Raw genomic sequence first — 18,089 nt, 5'->3', positions numbered from 1 at the left:
TTTTGGACAATGCTAAGCCAGGTGATAGGATTCTGTTTGTCTTCAGAATAGTAAGTCATTATTTATCTTCCAGTCTTGCCCTGAAGCTCCTCTCCCAATTGCAACACCTCTTGCTTTTCCTATCACACAAAAAGACATCATGTCAACTTTGGAAGGATGCAAGTGCCAGCAGAAGCAGCCAGCTCAGCAAATGGACCTAACAAGTTCTTCCTGCTTTTTCCTTGTGGGCAGCAATTTGGATCTCCTTCTCCTCTGCCCTGACAGAAACTCTCACAAAATCCAGTTATTTTGAGATCTCCTTTTAAAAGCTCATTATAATTTACCAATAGATTCAGAAGCTCCAGCAACAGGAGAGTAATTAAGGTTTAGGAAAAGTACCTCACTTCTTTGCAAACTAGGCTAAATCTAAAACCCGCTAAACCGAAGTATTGCTACTTCAGATATTAAAGAGAACAAACAAACAAACCATACCCAAAACACCAACACAGTTCATTTGATACAACAGAATACAATACAATTAAAACAATCTGCCCAGGCAAAAAACCACAACTTTTGATTTCTCAACTTAAAATCTGAAAAGCCAGAGGGAACCCCCAGGCAGAGTTCCAGGTTAACATTTGAAACCTAAAGTTGGCTGTCATCTTTCCTCCAAGTCTGTGAAGAGGAAGGGAAAGTCTGGTTTCGTAGTTCAAATTTTAGGTTCAGATCTGCACAATGTAGTGGCTTTCACTGACTCCTAACACATTTAAGCACCCCAGCTTAGTTGAACAGGCACAACTAATACTGGCTAATTGCATCAATCATAAGAGAGTTAGAGAGGAAGCTAACTTACCCTACCATGGATAAAACAAAAACTAATCAAAAGTGGGACAGACATCACACAGAACAGCAGTCTTTCAGGAAAGGGAAATTAATGAACAAACATTTAAAGCTAAAGCAAAATCATAACGCTTTTGTCATACATTTACAATTTTTTCTTTTCTGGGTGGGTGTCCTCTCCTCCCCAAGCTGCTGCCAGCTTGACATGAAAGCAGCAGGCAGCTACCAGAAAGCTTTCTAGCTCAGGCTCCCACTGTTGGTAACACTTTAATAGCTCTCTGCAGGATCTTTGCCACCACCACTGCCTCTTCCAAGGATGAGGCTCAACAGCTCTGAGACCACGGGGAGGCAAACTGGGCACAAGAATCCCACAAACAGATGGGCAGGAGGAAGACGGAAGGGGACACAGCGCAGATCTGCCAAGTTGCAATGCCCTGGGCCTTTAAAAGTCGAAAACAGGAGCTGATCTCTTGCAAATTCCAGCATGCTTACACATCAAGACTAGAACAGCATTTTATCAGCTGAGGGAGGAAACAACAGGAAGTCTGCTGGACCCTTTTCCCAGGAAAATGAATATATGGGAATTAATTTCTGTCATCTCCCGTCAACCTTTTTCACTACTGACAATTCTCATTCTCACTTTGAGCAACAGAGAAACGGTCACCACAAAAAATGGCATTAATCCTGCATATTTTGAAGTCATTTCAAGAGAAGAAGTGCTCTGCATCTAAATGAAAGTGCCCCAGCATGATGCTAATTAGACACTTTGCAGCTTTGTTATGCCATCTGGGAAACAGGTAAAAAATAAGAATGTGCAGGTAATTTTGTCTAACCTCAGAGCTTAAACATTCAGGAATGTCAGAAAAGGGAAATATTTTCGTTGATGAGGAGAATAATCCTGCAGTCAGTACCTATAGAGTTTAGCAGGGAGTGTTCCAAGTTGGATTTCACACAAGACTGAAGATGCAGAACCAAGCCAAGTATTATTTCCTCTCCACTCTCCACCACTTTCTGTGGTGACATCATACTTCCAGACCAACACTCCTCTCCTGTGACCTCCAAAAATTATCAAGACTAAGATCAGGAAGGTATTTTAAGACTGATGAATGAATTGCTGCCAAGGAAATCAGACTCAGGGACTCTGCCATCCTTTCCCCAGATGGTTCCATCAACTTTTTGCACTGGGTCCCTTTGCAGCACTCTTCTCTTGTCCACCCCAGGGTGAGGAGCAACGTGCCCACATGATGGCAAGATGTATCCACATTGCATCTGTTTACTCTTCACTATACAAGGAGCTCATACAGAGGGCTTTGCAATCCTCTGTAAAACAGAGGGGCTTCAAGGAAGCCACTCCAAACAAAACAGCTCTGTTAATTTTTCCTAGAGTCATCATTCCTGCTGTCTAAATCTAGCCCTACAGCTCATTCCAAGTGTTCCACTTTCTACAGTGGGGGGAAAAAAACAGCTTACAAAAAACACTCCAAGTCTATGTCTTAAAATATTTTAGAAGAACACAAGTTCAACAGACTATATCAAAACTGAATTAAAGTACAGAAAAACCAAGCCAAAGGCAGATAAAAGTTTTAAAAAGAGAAGTTAATAGCATGATGAATCTCAGTGTTTACCCACATGAGAGTGTGAGGATGCATGCAACTTCATCCATCAGATGATGGATGACCTTCATCTCTTTTCCCCAGTGCAAGGGTAGTATAGTAGATGACTATTGTTTTTATTTCCTAAAGACCTCTATGCAGAGATCATAAACACAGGGTTTGCAAGCTAGTATTCCAAAACAAAAGTGAGGAATATCCATTACTGTACTTAGACACAAAGCATACACTGTTTCCATTCTGAGCAAAATAGGAACTGAATTAAGAGAGGCCTCTGGGTTTTCCACTTTAGCCCCAACATTATCCATCTGTAGTGAGAGGGAAGTGAAAAAAAAAGCACAGAGTGTGAGTAGTGTTCAGCTGCTGATGCAGAAGAACAGCAGAAGGATGAACTTGTTAGTCAGACTGTTACCACTGTCAGCACACACATCCCCCAACCCTTCAAACACCCTCAGGGTCAAGAACATACATCCAAGCATGTTTTTTTAAATGACTGATCTTGCTCATTTACGGAGTGTTTTGTCAACTGCTACAGCTCAAGTTTCCTTTGAAGTCTTGTCACAAAACACAAGTACAAGCCAGACTTCTTCATGATTTCTCCTCCAGATTATGAACGAACATACTATCTGCAGAAAAATGTAGGTTTCTTTTCGTTCCACATGCTTATCCAGAAGCCTGGTCCCCAAGAACAGAAGATGAACCATACGTAGGAAAAATCTCATACTCTGCAGGTGATAAAACCCTCTTCAGAAGAGGTCTACAACATTTTTTCTCCAGAAAAAAACATATAAGACCTAGGAAATAAGACAAAAATACTACCTGAAAATAATGAGGCATTTTCAACCACTGCCTATTTACACCTGTACCTGTGGAACCCATCTGCCACACTCAATTAGAGAACAGGTCTTCAGCTATGACCTTCCTTCAGTTTATAATGAGGGGGAAAAACATCATATACATGAAAAACAGCTTGATTGGTGCAGGCAGCTCATTTTCCCCTCAACATCATCTCAGGTATACCTTTTACCGCACTGAGGAATCAGGGAACCCAAACAGGAGCACATCTCCCAGAAAAGATATAGCAAGAGAATGAAGGAGCTCTGTCACAGCATACAAAAGCACTGGAAATGGCTCTCTGAACTATTTATTGTATTCATTGTTCACATGCTTTCTACTGTAGTGAGATAAGATTATCTGACACACGCTGACAGAAGCCTAATTAAATTATGCATTTAAAAAAACAGATTTGAGAAATAATTTGTTATGAGGACAAAGGTTACTAAGCTTACTGAAAACCAGATTACAGTTAGAAATAACAAGAATGCATCCATATTTTCTCTAGTTCTTTCTGTCACTTATTCCACCATACTATAAAGCTTGCAAAGTACCTGTATTACAGCAGGTGTCTGAACAGTAGAAACCACAGCATTTGTTGTTTGAGATAATGTTTTCACAGGAGCAGCTGCTATTTTCTTTACTAATTGTGTGCCAGAATTCTTTGAAAAAAAAAAATTTAAAAATAATTACACATGGGCAGAGAACAGTTGTCAGATAAGCAATGACAAAACAGACATTGCAGTTGGGATCAGATAAAAACTGAGGCACATTCTCTTAACAGTAACAACACAGGCATCATTCACACAGTCCATATCATTTAAACACTGCTCAACAAAGCTCTTTGTCTACCACTTTAATATTCAATAACAGATTCAGAGACATTTATAGATAATGCATAATCAGAATAAAATAGTTAAAGAAATACATAAATTGTTACTTTTATGTAGCTCCTTAATCTTGCGTGCTGACCACACTAAGAGATGGAAGCAAAAAGCCAGCAGAGTTCAGGGAAGGAGGAATATCCTAGGGACATGGGAAAGGTCCTCAGCTTTGGAGAAATATCCCAACAGAGGATCACAAGGTTTTTGATAGTAGCAGTAACCATTTAGGCAATTTTGGCTGGCATTTTTTTTCTTAAAATGGTTTACATCATCACCATCATCAGAGATGAGTTCACAAATTTGATCTTTACCATATGTAACAGCTCACAAGTTTTTATCCAAGCAAGAAAGCAAAGCACATAGTGATGTTTATTGATGCAAAACCAAACACCATCACCCCACTCAGAAAGGGTTCAAACATTTATTTAACCCTCCACAACTTATTTGCAAACCCTGTTCTACCTACATAACATACAGCTATGCCAAACTAAAGTTATGAGAGAAGTTACCTGCACAGCACATATTCTGATTGCAGGTGTGCTGGTTGGCACAGACGGTCTCACACTTGTGTTGTTTTGTGTCTGGTTCTGTGCTTGTCCTATTGACTGTTGAGATACCAGCATTAGGTGCCCATTACTGCTTCTGATAAGAACAGTTCCTGTTGAAAAAAAAAACACATTCAGGCTGTGAAATTAAGTTATATTACAGCTTTCCTGTATTTCTGTGGAAGAAATAACTAGACCACACTAGATAATGTAATATTTACTTTATTACTCCAAGGAGCAGCTGCCAAGAAATATAAGAATAAAGTGCACATCAGCTTTACTATGCATCTCATGACAGAAAATAATTCCTACATTCAAGAGAAAAACTTAACCACTGGCCACGCTGAAACATGGTGTGCATACAAGATGCAAATTGCAAAGCAGCTCACCATTTGAGTCAAAAAGATATTCTGAACATTAAAAAGACAGACACACAAAATATACACACACTCTGGGATTACTTTAGCACTAATTTTAAGCAGTTCTTCATCTGCAAAATTCATCACCGCTATCACACTTGGCTGCCTCTTCAGTTTCTGAACACTTAGGCACATACTTAGAGGTGAAAACACAGCTTAGAGAAAACTGTAGTGAGAACTGAAGCCTGATTAGTATCAGCTCACCTACCTGTATCAAGATCATCCTCCCCAGTCAAGAGGGAGTGGTCTCCCATGAAAATCAAAGTCACTGAGATATTTGAAGCTCTCCCTCTGTCAAGGGCATGCCCAAAACCATTAAAACCCAGGGTTTTATTGGAGCAGTTTGAAGCCAAATAGGGAGATTCGAGTGAGAAAGAATTAAAAAAGAAAGTGAAAAAAAAAACAAAAAACATTCAGCTACTAAAGCCTCCTCTCCTAATGGCTCATCTCTGAAAAAATCAGAGGATTCAAAACAATCACAAATACAAAATCCCAGCTGGATGCTTGGTCTGTACCATGTCAGATCCTTCAAGGGAGCTACAGAGGACCCTACCTTTGTGGTGTCTCGTCTCCTTTGTCTCCAGCAGCAGCTGCTGCAAAGTCCAACACTGAAAACACCATCCTCAAACAACCTCACTTAACACTGATCTTTCAAATAAAAGGAAGGAGGAGGTACAGGAGAATCCAGTAAGTAGGACTACCTCAATGTTTCTGGAGGAGTGCATTAAACTTTCTTGCAAGTTATCCAATATCTGAAACCCAGATCTTCTATGCACACTTACAATCTTTCCTAGTGTAAAACAAGACTGTAATGAAAGTCTTTTTATGACTTGGTTAGTCTGAAAGCTGACAAAATATGACCACACAATACAGTCTAAAACACTGCTTCTGTCTGAGTTTAAATGCATACAACAGAAAAAGCCACAAGCTCCACGAGTTGGGTTTTGCTGAGTATGTTTTGGGTTTTTTTTTTTAAAAATCAAGCTATAACCACATGCTTAGAAACAGCTTTTCATCCTCCACATCTAAAAGCATAAGAGGATATTGCAAGACGACACAAAACCTGGTATAAAATTCTGTAGCATCAACATATTGCCATTTACATAGCAGACACAAGCTGAGAACTGCAAGAGCAGCATCTACATGATCCCCTCTTTTCTCAAGCAGCTTTTACTACATGGGCCAGATGCACAAGGCAAGTTGCATATTCAGAAAAACACTGTTAACTCCATCTGACAGCTCAGCTTTCTCCTCCTCCACTGACGACTTGACTATAATTATATTTAGGTACAGATGGATCATTTAATTTAATCAATGAATAACCGGAATTATAGAAAACATATTAGATTTCTCATTTTCTTTTCACACCATCTCATTTAGACAGTGATTCATGGCAAACAATTTATCATCAGCCAGGAAAAGAGCATTGTTTCCCTTGTTCAGACCACATGCTTATGCAGATTTCACTGAAAGAGAGAAAGCTGACCACATTTACTAGCAAGAGCATTTTGCTCTAAGTCTACATTCGGAATGGCAAAAGTGTTGCTACTGGAGATTTTAGGCTTTTCTTTTATAAGCCTGGTTTAAAACATCACTGACAGCTATACTACTTTGAGAAGCCACATATAAACTTATAATTTCATTCATTTAGAGGTTTGGAATGCATTAAGAGTAAGTTTTAATGTACTTGGATATTTTGTCACTACTCATTACATTTGTCTGTTAAGTCAAATTATCAGAAGTGCATTTTCTACTTCTGCATTTGAGAAACGACATTGATACCAGTCAACTTGATTACAGGGCTGGGACTGGTTTTGCACTACTGTTCTGCATTTTCAATTGGCATTCAACAGAGATGGAGACCCTGCTGGAAAAGTATCCCATCCTCCAGTTACCTGAATGGGGTGAGTTTCCAGCACAATCTACTTGCTTGACAGGAAATTACCTCAAGAGTGAGCTAGAAAGTTTATGCAAATACAATACAGTTCATATGTAAATTCATTAACATCTCCAAAAAAGAAAAGGTAAACAAGTAACCCCTTTACATTTGAGCAGGGTAGCAGTGATCCTGAAAAGGATGTAACCCAAAACATAAAGCAGGTTTCCAGCCCTTGCAACAGGATAAGGCAACACAAGGACATCCATACTGAATTAAAATAACTTGGTGAAAGCATCCACAGAAGAAGTTACCTAAGGCTAATCCACTGATCATAGTCTTGATTGGAACATTCAACTATGATAATGCCTGTAACTTGACTATAAGTTAGAGTAACAAACAATCATTTCCCTAACTTTGTTCCATTTGGCAGAATTTTTAATTAAGCCTGATAACCTCTTCATGGCAGCAGATCTTTGTGACACTGGCAAAATTATAACTCCAAGCCAGTATTATGGTAATCTACTAACTACTGCTTCTGCAGGCTTATTGCTATTGATGCCTGATGCACAGATAAAGCTGAAGGCAAATTTGAAACAGCTGTCAGAGCTACAGCTCCACACACTGAAGAGGCACATCTTGTCCAAGCACGAGAGACAGTTCTGGGCAGCAACAACCTGATGTCACAAAGGGACAGTAAACTGACACATGAATTGGCTGAAACTCTTTGAAAGCTGTTGAGAACAGCACTTATTTTTTACCTCTCGCCACAATTTAATTACAGTTTTTCACAACTTTGATACTCCCCTTCTGCCTGGAAACAAAAGCAATAACCCCATACTGCAGCCAATAGCACAGACTCCAAGAGGCAGCACAGGAGGTCTCTTATGCCAGAAGAAGAGGTTCCATGGCTCTCAAAACCAATGCCTGAAGTCTCATACACTTTATACAGCTGCACAAGTGTGAAATGAGGGAACAGCAGGTGATGGTAACCTTGAGGTTCTCAATAAAAAGGTCGCATAAACAGACTCGTGCAGCTACCAGGACGCTACTATCAGACATGAAGGTAAGTGCAAGAATCCACATTCTTCACTTAGCAGGGGGGGAAGATAGTACTTCTTATCAAGAGCTGTTTTCACATTCACTAGAAAGCAAACACTAACAAAATAAATGCGAAAAAACATCATGTCTTGCAGCCACTGCAACTCCACAAGAAAATGGGAGGAAGAAAGAGAATACATGAAACAACACAGGATCTCTGAACAGCTGAAGCATTAAGTTTCATCTAACACCTCTCAGCACTGCATTTAAAAACAGAAAAGGTATTGGCAACCTGGGCAAAGTATCAGCATCAATGGTAGTAAATGAAGAGCAATGAAGCATCCTCATAACACTAGAGATGCCCTCTTCTGGGCTGCACTTCCAAGAACATTGTTTGATAGTTTTACTGGAGTTGTTTCAGAGAACGGGAACGACTTCCTCATTATTCACGCACTTTGCTAGGAAGAGCAAGGCACAATCCCTTTAGGGCTACAAAGCTGTTCCTATTTTCATACCAAAGTGACCAGTTACCATTAGAGATTATTTCTTACATGCTTCACTGAAGGACTCAAGTGTCTCCAGCAGATTAAAAAAAAACAACAAAAAACAAGCCATTTTGCAATGAATTGAGACTTCTGTCCTCAGATATTCTGCCTGTCCTGCCAAAAACATACTTTGGAAAGTTATTTGGTTTTCCTACAGTGGCTGAAAAGGCAGTTAAAACACAATCAGCTCTTTCAGCCATTTGTTCTCTGCACACCCTTCTTCATCTGTAACCCTGTGAAGGGAGCTGGAGGGGAAGTACCTGACAACCAAAAGCCACCTTAGTTTCCTCCAAAGCTACACAGAAGGAGCCATGCTATACCTGCTTACCTTGAAGAGGTCTCATTGAGATCTACACCCAGTGCCCTGCCTTCTCCTGGAACCAGGGCTGCAGGTATGGTTCCTGGCAACAGTCCTGCAAAGCTCTGGCAGCCACTACCCAGATCAGCCTCTACTGAGACATGCCAGCACTGTGAGCAATGGAAAATCAGAGGCCTTCTAATGAAATTTCATTTCATTTCCTTTCACAAACTTGAGATTCATCTGCTACAAATTTTCACTGTCCCAACACCACTGATGAAGGAAACCCAGCTTATTCTGAACTTGGTTAGCACCCAGCCCAGGAACCAAGAAACACAGGCTGGAAGCTTCCAGATATCTCTGCATTTTACCTAGAAAGCACCAAAACCTCACTGGAACCATGGCAAGTAGCTGTGGGATAACGGCAGAGATCTGTTTATGCCACTCTACATAATGCCACCTGCATGGGCTTCACTGTATTTCAGGGAATAGTGTTAAGGAAACCACAATGCTGTTAACACAAACCTGTGCTGCCAACTGAAGCTCTGGGCTTCATCCAGCAGCACTGAGCACCAATGAATGCTAAAAGCATCCCACCACATGGGCAGGCAACTTCCACCACGTAAGACAAGCCTGAGACATTTCTGATGGGGAACTTCCCTCAGGAATTTCCCAAGATGAACCAGCTGGCATTTGTGCTCCAGTGGAGATACACCTTATGCTGTTATTACAGGTAAAGCTGAAGTTGTCACGTTAAGCCACCACTTTGATTACAAGGTTTCTAACCCAACTGCTCAACCAAACAGCTCTTGGGAACTGCTGCTTAGGGAATAATGTGAGGAAATGAAGAGCAGTCTTTTGCTCCTAAAATAAAATACAAGCAAGAACCAACCGCAATGAGACCAACCTCATTTAAGAGAACATCAGTCACAAAAGCTGCATTCAAAGAAGGGTAAATTTAGCTTATTTCAAAACAAGGAGTGCCTCCATCAGGTATGCTGCCAATCTTAGTAAAGTACACTTAAACCCAATTATAAAAACAAGGCTAAATGGGGACTTCCAGGCCTCAAATCAGAAGCTAAACAACAAAAATGTTTTAAAACAACAGTAATGTGTCAGAGCTCTCTGTTCCTAAACAAATCCCATTCTTTCACTGAGCTACTCAAAACAAAGCAATAGCTTCTAAGGAAGTTATTTCAAGCTAAAACCAAGCTTTAGAGGTGATGTTTTCATAGGTAACTAAGTGGCAATTAAAAAGGAATAGTGGTTTTAAGTTTCTTTGACTATTTAGAATCATTCAAAAATTGGAAAATAAGATACCAGACACTACTAATCCATGCAACAGGTTTGAATACAGTTTTTCTCTCTAAAGACATCCCTTAGGAAATAAAAGCCTGTTTTTTCCTCTTCAATTCCATTTATTGAGCCCCACAGACTAGGTCACCTAAAAATTTTAAGAAATACATTACAGGAGTGAATAAGACAGACCAGAAAAGCATTATTAGAGATGCAGACTGTGCCAGCAGTGATTGTATCAAGGTGCATTATGTCAGTAGGTTAGCTGAAAAAGAGTGCAAAAGAGGCACAAAGTGTTAATGAAATACTGGGAAAGACAGTAATTAACTTCTACATGATTGACATAATCCTTCTAATATGAAGGGGCTGTAATGTTTTTAGATGAAGTATGGTCTGTAGTGCATGCAGGAGAACTACTTACCCCCTATGAACCTCACTCAGTACTCAAGTTTTCCTAGATATCTACTGCAAATTTCTGTAGTGGAGATGAAGAAACAAGGACAACAGCCCAATTTGGAGGAAACACCCAGCTGTGCTCTTCACTGTTTTAGGAATGAAGCCACAACAGTGATCTGGAGGCTACACCAAGTTACCTCATCACAGGCTCCAAAAAATGGTCTCTAACTTCTATTTTTCATTGCAATTGACTTCAGACAGCAGATCTTTTGTGAAACCACAAAGAATGTCTGATTCAGGCTTTTCTTGGGAAAAACACCTGTGCTTGTTCTCATGTTTCCCAGATAAGCAGGGGAGAGGGCTCATCTACACTATATGGGGTCAAGATAAGTTGTTCAGCAACTACACTACACCCACAAAACATTTTACTCCATACAACAAATCATTCCAACCTTTGGAAGTCAATTCTAGCTGATATAAGGATTCAGAAATGTCCAACCCACAATCAAGTACTGCTATTGCAGCAACCAGAATCACTCACCACACATCCAGGCCCTCAAACAATTCATTCCATTCACATTTTGTTTCACAAACTAAGTAATTACATATCTCAGAAATTACCCTCTGTGCTCTTTCCCTTTGTTCCAGAGAAGCTTCTAAACTAATGGGTCTTCATAGCAATGGCTTAGGATCAGTGACTAGCATGTAGATATTGCAGAGTCACAATGAAATGTCATTTTGAATGCCAATGAAAGACACCTTGTTTTACCCATGGATATGGAAATCATTAATTTCCATGTTAGGAGAAAAATTCAAAGGGCATAATCCCCATATTCTTTCATGCTACAACAGAACACAGTCTATACACAATGTTATACGTGTAAGTTCTTTAAAGATGTTGGTGGCATCTCTGCCAACTGCACAAACTGCACTGCAGACTCATATGGACTCTGGAGTACAGCTTTCAAGGCTGATGTCTGACATCTCACCTTTTCAAAGCCAGTGACCGGCTTTCATTGCAGACACCACTGTCCAGTTGACAGCACAGTTCCACCAGCATTAACGTTTCTCAGACTGTCTGGGCTGCTGTGAGCAGTGTTTTAAACAACCACCATGTACACACTAACAGCTGGGGAGGTTTACAGTCCCAGCAAAGGCTGCTGCCTCCAGTAACTCCAACTTGTCTCTGGCTAAGCATCTTTCTGTGCTAACAGCAGGCACCAACTCCTGAGATAGCCAGTGCAGACACAGGCTTTCCAAGCATAGAAAACCAGGAAAGGAATGATGCTATCTCTTCTAGGCAGGATGGAGCAGACTCTGGTATCCTATTGTTTGAAACATTCTGGAATAATGGACACCACACATCTTTCTCAAAAGTGTAAACAAAGTCCCCTCTCCCTCCCTTTCTCCAGGAACTAGACACAAAGTGCTAAAACTGCAAAAATCTGAAGCCAAGTTTCACACACTGCTCCACCAGCAAGTCTTATCCAAGCTGTTGAAGACTAGCTGCTCATCAATGTATTTTGCTGCCCAGATGGATATCTGTTTAACAATCTAGCAACTGGATCCCCTTAGTTTTCACATTTTCTGATGCCTTTTCACAGAATACAGGCCCACATTTCAGCATGAAAAGAGTTCTCCTCGACAGCACATACAGCTGAGCTTCTTTCCTTGAGAATACATTTATAGCTACAGAATTTTACAGTTATAGTAGAACTCTTAAGCAAAAGTGTAACTGTACGACCAACAACAAACAACCAATAGGTTTTCTGGGCATAGTTACAAGATTGCAATACCATTTCTATTTGGATTCAGAGCATATTTATTACACTTGAATCCCAAGAAGTGTTGTTTTTATTGTGTATAGGCATCAGGGATTCTCAGCCAACACTGTGCATTGTGCAAATAAGGCAGAGCCTTATTTGATATTGTGATAGCATTTCGCTCATGTCCTTGGGCCATGCCTTTCAGCAACTGGGATCATCTCCCATCAGCATTTCCCCATCGCATCTTTGTGGTTTGCAACTTTGTACCTTGAGGCTTGGTTCCTTTCCTATCTGAGTAATCAGACAGTTCTAGGACTGTCTACAGCTAAGATGATCTGACTTGAGCATTCTCTGGGACCCAAATTACCTCATACAGAAGCTTCAAATATTTGCTGGCAACTCAGCTGATGGCAGTGAAATAGTACCTCAAAGGACCAAAGGGACACTTCCTTACTCTCAAGACAACTCCTACTGCACTGAAAGAAGCATTGAGTCTCTGCACCACATTCTCTTGTGTACTCCTAGTATTCACTGGAGTGAAATTCTTCAAATAGCAAGTTATGTGCTTGGCACACTGCAGCCATACATATACAGCAGACAGCCTTCTAAGGACCAGAAGGTATGCCAACACCCTGCACTTACCATTTCTGGAACAGCCACTGAGCTGATACTGAGAAATCTGAAGCTGAAATGTTGAACCACAAATCTTAACTTTAAACCAAGAGTTGCTGAAAACATCATCAGTATCTTGGTAGTGTTTTAACAAAGGACAAGATCAGTCCCCTTTAAATCTCTGTCTCCTTTAAGTAAGAGGTCAGTTAATTCAGATTAATTTTACAATGGGATATTTGTTTCCTCATTGCTCACTTGGGGACCAGAAGAAAGTTGAATTCCACTTCTGAAAGTGCAAATTCACTCCTCAGCTGGATGGTTTTTCACTTGCAAATAAGAGATCAACACTGAATTTTAACACTGATCACCACCTTGCTCTAAGTGTGATGGAGCAAACAAAAGTTATTGCAGAAGACAGCAAAACCTTCATGGGAAGCATTAACTTCTGTCTACACAGATATTGTGGAAACTGTCACCACAACTGTGTGATATTTGTCAAGTGCCTAGTATGGCAGCTATGTATAAAGGTGTTCTGAGTGCAGTCACCCCCTTCAACAGAGAACACTGGCTGCCCCACTGAGACTGCCTGGTAATGCACCACCCACCATTCACTGGACCGGGCTTCCAGCGCTCCACTGGGAACAGGTGGCAACTGCCACTGGGAAAGCTGCCAGGGAAAGTCTTCAGGCGCTGTGCCAACCAGGGCATGCTGTTTCACCCAGTTGTTATTCTAGCCTGGACATCCACCCAAGGAACTCTGATTTCTCAGGCAACTCCTAGGAGCAGCCAGAACTAATGAAAGCATACCTCTGCCTCCACCAAACTGGAAGCATGCTCTGGAAGAAGCCTGCAAACATGAGCTGTGAAAATTAAGTGTTACCATATCATCGGACTGTTCTTACAGCACAGTAAGATCACTGAGCTTCCGCAGCTTTCCAGCCTTAACAGACCCTAGATTTCCTCACTGGCAACAAGGATCTTCCATCTATTGCTATTTTTACCACACTTCAGTTGCAATCAGAGACTATTTCCTCAAGACACCGGTGGAAAAGATCTGTTAGTGGACTTTGTTCTAAAGGTGATCCAGATGGCAGAGCAGACCTTAATCCTGACAATCTGAATAGTAAGGCACTTAAAAACATCTATGGTGATTTTTTCCATTTTGTAAATTACACTTCGTTTTCTTCTGACATCATAAATTTTCAGAAAATGCCAAGAGAATTCTCAAAAATGTATTTGCCTTTTGCTTTTGTCTAAATGGTTAAGGCAGTACTAATTATTTATCTTTGATAGTTATCAAAAGCGTTGCAATTTACATCAAAACTTGCATACACATATATCTGTAAATACAATCCTACCCACTAGGCACAGCACAGACTCCAGTCAAATGGCATAACAAATACCTGATTCTCTAAAATGACTTAAAAAACCTGGTACGGTTGCTACTCAAAATAACAACACATGAGCTTACCTAAATTTTATCAGCATATTTGGGAAAAAGAATACTGAAACATAATTAGTCTTTCCTCCAGCTGTCACCTGTGTGAGTGATGCCATTTTTACTGCTACAAGCTGAAAGGTCCTTTAAATACTGCAAAAGTAACACAAGTCATGCTCATGTTCTCTCTCTTCTAAGGATTTAAAAAAAAGTTTACTGTTCACCAAACTGTAGCTGTAATTCTTTACAATACACTCTAATCAATGGTAAAATCTGAACAGCATTAAACATTAATTTTACTGAGCGTCATATTTCCATGCTTCAGTATTCAGAATGCATCTATTTTTTTTCTGCGTGTTGGAAAACCATAAATCTAGACATTAGCTTTGCATTTTCTGCCAGGATTTAAATCTTAATTCCCACATGGCTGTGCATTTAATCATATGAAGGCATTATTTTGCTAGACATACTCAGTCCTGAAAGCAAAATCAAGTCCTACAGTGCAGCTGAAATTTCAACTAGTTACAGCACATTTCCTTGCTATTATCTAAGTTTGACTTAGTTCTTCAAACCCATCAAAGCTTTGCTCACCCTTCCTCAGGAAAAAGAAAGTTGATCAATGTCACCTAACGTGAAGAGAGAAGTCTGAAGAGAATCCATCCCCAGAGGCCTGCTAAACAGAAGATGTTATTGGCATACAAAAAGTTACAAGCATGGATTATTTAGCCCCTGCTGGTCTAAGCACAAGTAGTATGCTCAGACTTCATGGGATTACCAACATCCAGGAACTGCATACTTTAAAGGAATTTCTACGGTTTTCTGCCTGTTGAAACAAGAAATCTTTAGGTAGCCTACACCTACTCAAACATAATATAAATCAAGAAGTATTTTAAAATCAGTAATTTCCCCTATTCTAAAGCAAGGGACCAGATACAAATATCACCAAATATTCATATAATCTAATTCCTCGTGGTTTTACCACTGAAAAAAAACAACAACTAGAACATGACGAGGGAGAAAGCAGAAGGCAGCAGCATCCCGATGTTTATCAGCCCTTACACCTCTTCAGGTTACCTACCTTAGGCTCTTCAGACAATTAAGAGAAACTCAACAAGACCAGGCTCCATACCACCCCACTGCAGTTTTGGAATACCCACACTGGGTCTCCTTCCCACCCACAGGAGTGCACACGCTGCCTGCCTGCTCCACGCCACGCAGCCCAGCCACCTGACACAACAGTGGCTGTGCTTTCTGAAGTTACCCACTATCAGCCTAGATAAGCTGCAGGCAGTGGAAAACCTGCAACAGATGAGGCAAAACATCCAAGCAAAGACAACTGAGCTGCAAACAGAAACCAAGAAGCTGAACTTGCTGCTGTTCCTCTCTAAGTCAGGTGCAAAGGAAACCTTACACGGAGACCATGCCTTGCACCACACTGCTAGTGAAATTACAGCACGCTCAGGGCACCTTTTCTTTGCTGACACCGTGCTTGCTCAGGCCCACTGGTGTTAGCAGTAAAATGGAAAGCATAAAACAGAAATGCACACACCAGAGGCAGCCAATGCTACAGTGGGAAGTGATGGCAGCTGCTGCCACAGCCCTGTGTGGCATGAGGCTAGGTTTTCAAAGAATTTTCCTGCTCTAAGCAAACTGAAGGTAACAATGGAGGATCCTGGCATCTGGTTCAGTTCTGTCCTTTTTCATGGCATCAGCAGAAAAGCAGATTTATCTACTAATTGTCCTTTGAACACCTGCTTGTAATGAGCATTCCAGGTCCAGGGATAGACTGAAAGTACAGACACAGAAGTGACAAAAACCTAAATCAAGAAAAGTAAACAAAACTGAGAAACGACATTCTTTTTGTTGTTTTTATGCTCTTTTTCTACCCTCCACTTCTCCAAAGCAGTGTGAGGCCCAAAGACACTACGGTGGACTATAGACATTTGTCACAGCCCTTGTCTCTCCTTCCCCTTCCCAATTATTTCCTCCTGTCTAATAGCACAGCCCATCCATTTCTCCCCCTCATTAAGCTCAGGTTAACCAAGGACACAATTTCTTGTTAAGCAGATGGTCCATGACATGAGACTTTTGCAGGTTTGTAGCATCAGCACAGGCCACATGTAGCTCAGGACTGAGGCAGCACTGCGCTCACCACGCCGCTCTGTTCTCTGCAGACCCAGACTGCGACGTGCAAAGCCCTCTGAAATGCTGCTAGCCTTGCTGCTCTTGTCAGCAAAGAGGGCAACTGAGGAAAGGTCCCTTTGGTAGATCAAATTCTCTTTATTTGGGAGGACATAGCCCAGCCACTGAATCTAAGAGCTGATAGTATGCATGATAAGAAGACCAAAGCCACCCCTGAAGTCAGACCAGCTGGAATCTTGTTGTGTGCTAAAGCCTCCAGTGGTGGTCAACCAGGGATGGCCTTGGGTATCTGCAGCACTGCTCTGACAGCTGGCTGCTCTACTGAAAACCAGCACTTTGTAGAGGAAATCATAGAAGATGATGAAAAACCCTTGTTACTCATCAGCAGGCCCGAGTCCTTCAGGACCAAGATAACTTGTAAAGCTCAAGTGGTCTTTCCTAGGCAATCAGATGAAAAGAGGCACTTGGCATATGGGCAATCTCTGCTCAGGGGCATGAGGAGTCAGTCAGTAGCTAGTCATCTGGTTTTCCCAACTCCTGACTTTATTCTGAGCAAGAGGAAGGGGGAGGTAGAGATGGAAGAGAAGGAGCAGCATAAATCCCTGATTTCCATGAACCTCCACTGCCCTCCAGGTCACAGAGGCAAACACAGCTCCACTGGTGCCCTTCCTTCCCCAGACTGCAGTGCTGTGGAAGCAATGCCCACTCTGGGTCACAAGCAGTTCATCAGAAACTCAGCATGACCAGTCAGGGCAGTGCTGTCCAGAACAAGCCACTCAAATACTTCCCTCTGAAACTCAAGGGAAGGATGTTTTCTGTATGCATTTTTCTTAACAGGTGCCACAAAAAGGTGAATGCCATAATTTTAAACCTAAGGGCATCCTCCCTTCTGTATTTTATCCTGTATGCCTAGATTTGGCAGTTTATTTGAAATAAAAACTTTTCAAGCCTAGGAATTTGGTGGTTTATTCCATTTCTTTTTCTTAATGCTGCTAACTCTTGTAGCTTTAATGCTATCCATCTTGCATTTTTTATTATTAATTAAAAATTGAATCCACCTAGAAGACAGAGGTAAAATACTAAGACTTTTTCAAGACAGAATGCATTTTTATATAACCTTGCAACAATTACATAGACAAGTTCCCCTGAAACATTGATCCATTTGAAATCTGACAACGTCTAGTTTCTTCTGAAGCACTGAAGTCCATAGAGCTATTTTTATTTACAATGCTACAGAGTACCAGCACCTCTGAACTTCTGATACAAAGACTGCATTGTCCCAGGAGTAAGGAAAACAAGCTGATGCAACTGAGGGGTAATACCACTTTCGTGACATCTGCTTCCTACCACAACACAAGTCAGATGACATTCAACAGTATACCTGGATGCAGTCGAACTTAAGCCACTACAAAAAACCTGTAAGTTTTAATAACATGTAGTTCCCAAACCACAGGCAACTCAACATGATCTTCCCCTTCACAAAGGTGCGCTTAAGTGAATGTCAATACATTCCAGAAAGCAAAAGTATTAGATACAAAACTTGTAAACCTGGGAAGCCCTACTACAAG

The 18,089-nt window shown here is 40.9% G+C and overlaps 1 protein-coding gene across 1 annotated transcript in view; it reads right to left on the bottom strand.

Annotated features, from left to right (window-relative positions):
- TAF4B (TATA-box binding protein associated factor 4b) overlaps nt 1-5,365 on the bottom strand; it is a 56,573-nt gene extending 51,208 nt beyond the window's left edge. The window contains exons 1-3 of the mRNA XM_066546604.1: nt 5,320-5,365; nt 4,657-4,805; nt 3,818-3,925 (exon numbers count right to left, since the gene is read on the bottom strand). Of these exons, the coding sequence (XP_066402701.1) occupies nt 3,818-3,925; nt 4,657-4,805; nt 5,320-5,365 (303 nt within the window). The remainder of the gene's footprint in view (nt 1-3,817; nt 3,926-4,656; nt 4,806-5,319) is intronic.
- Nucleotides 5,366-18,089: the final 12,724 nt, after the last annotated feature.

Source organism: Molothrus aeneus, chromosome 1 (genome assembly GCF_037042795.1).
Source record: "Molothrus aeneus isolate 106 chromosome 1, BPBGC_Maene_1.0, whole genome shotgun sequence".
NCBI classification, from domain to species: domain Eukaryota; kingdom Metazoa; phylum Chordata; class Aves; order Passeriformes; family Icteridae; genus Molothrus; species Molothrus aeneus.
Note: the sequence above shows the minus strand (reverse complement) of the source record. Positions and strands in the feature narration are given on the sequence as shown.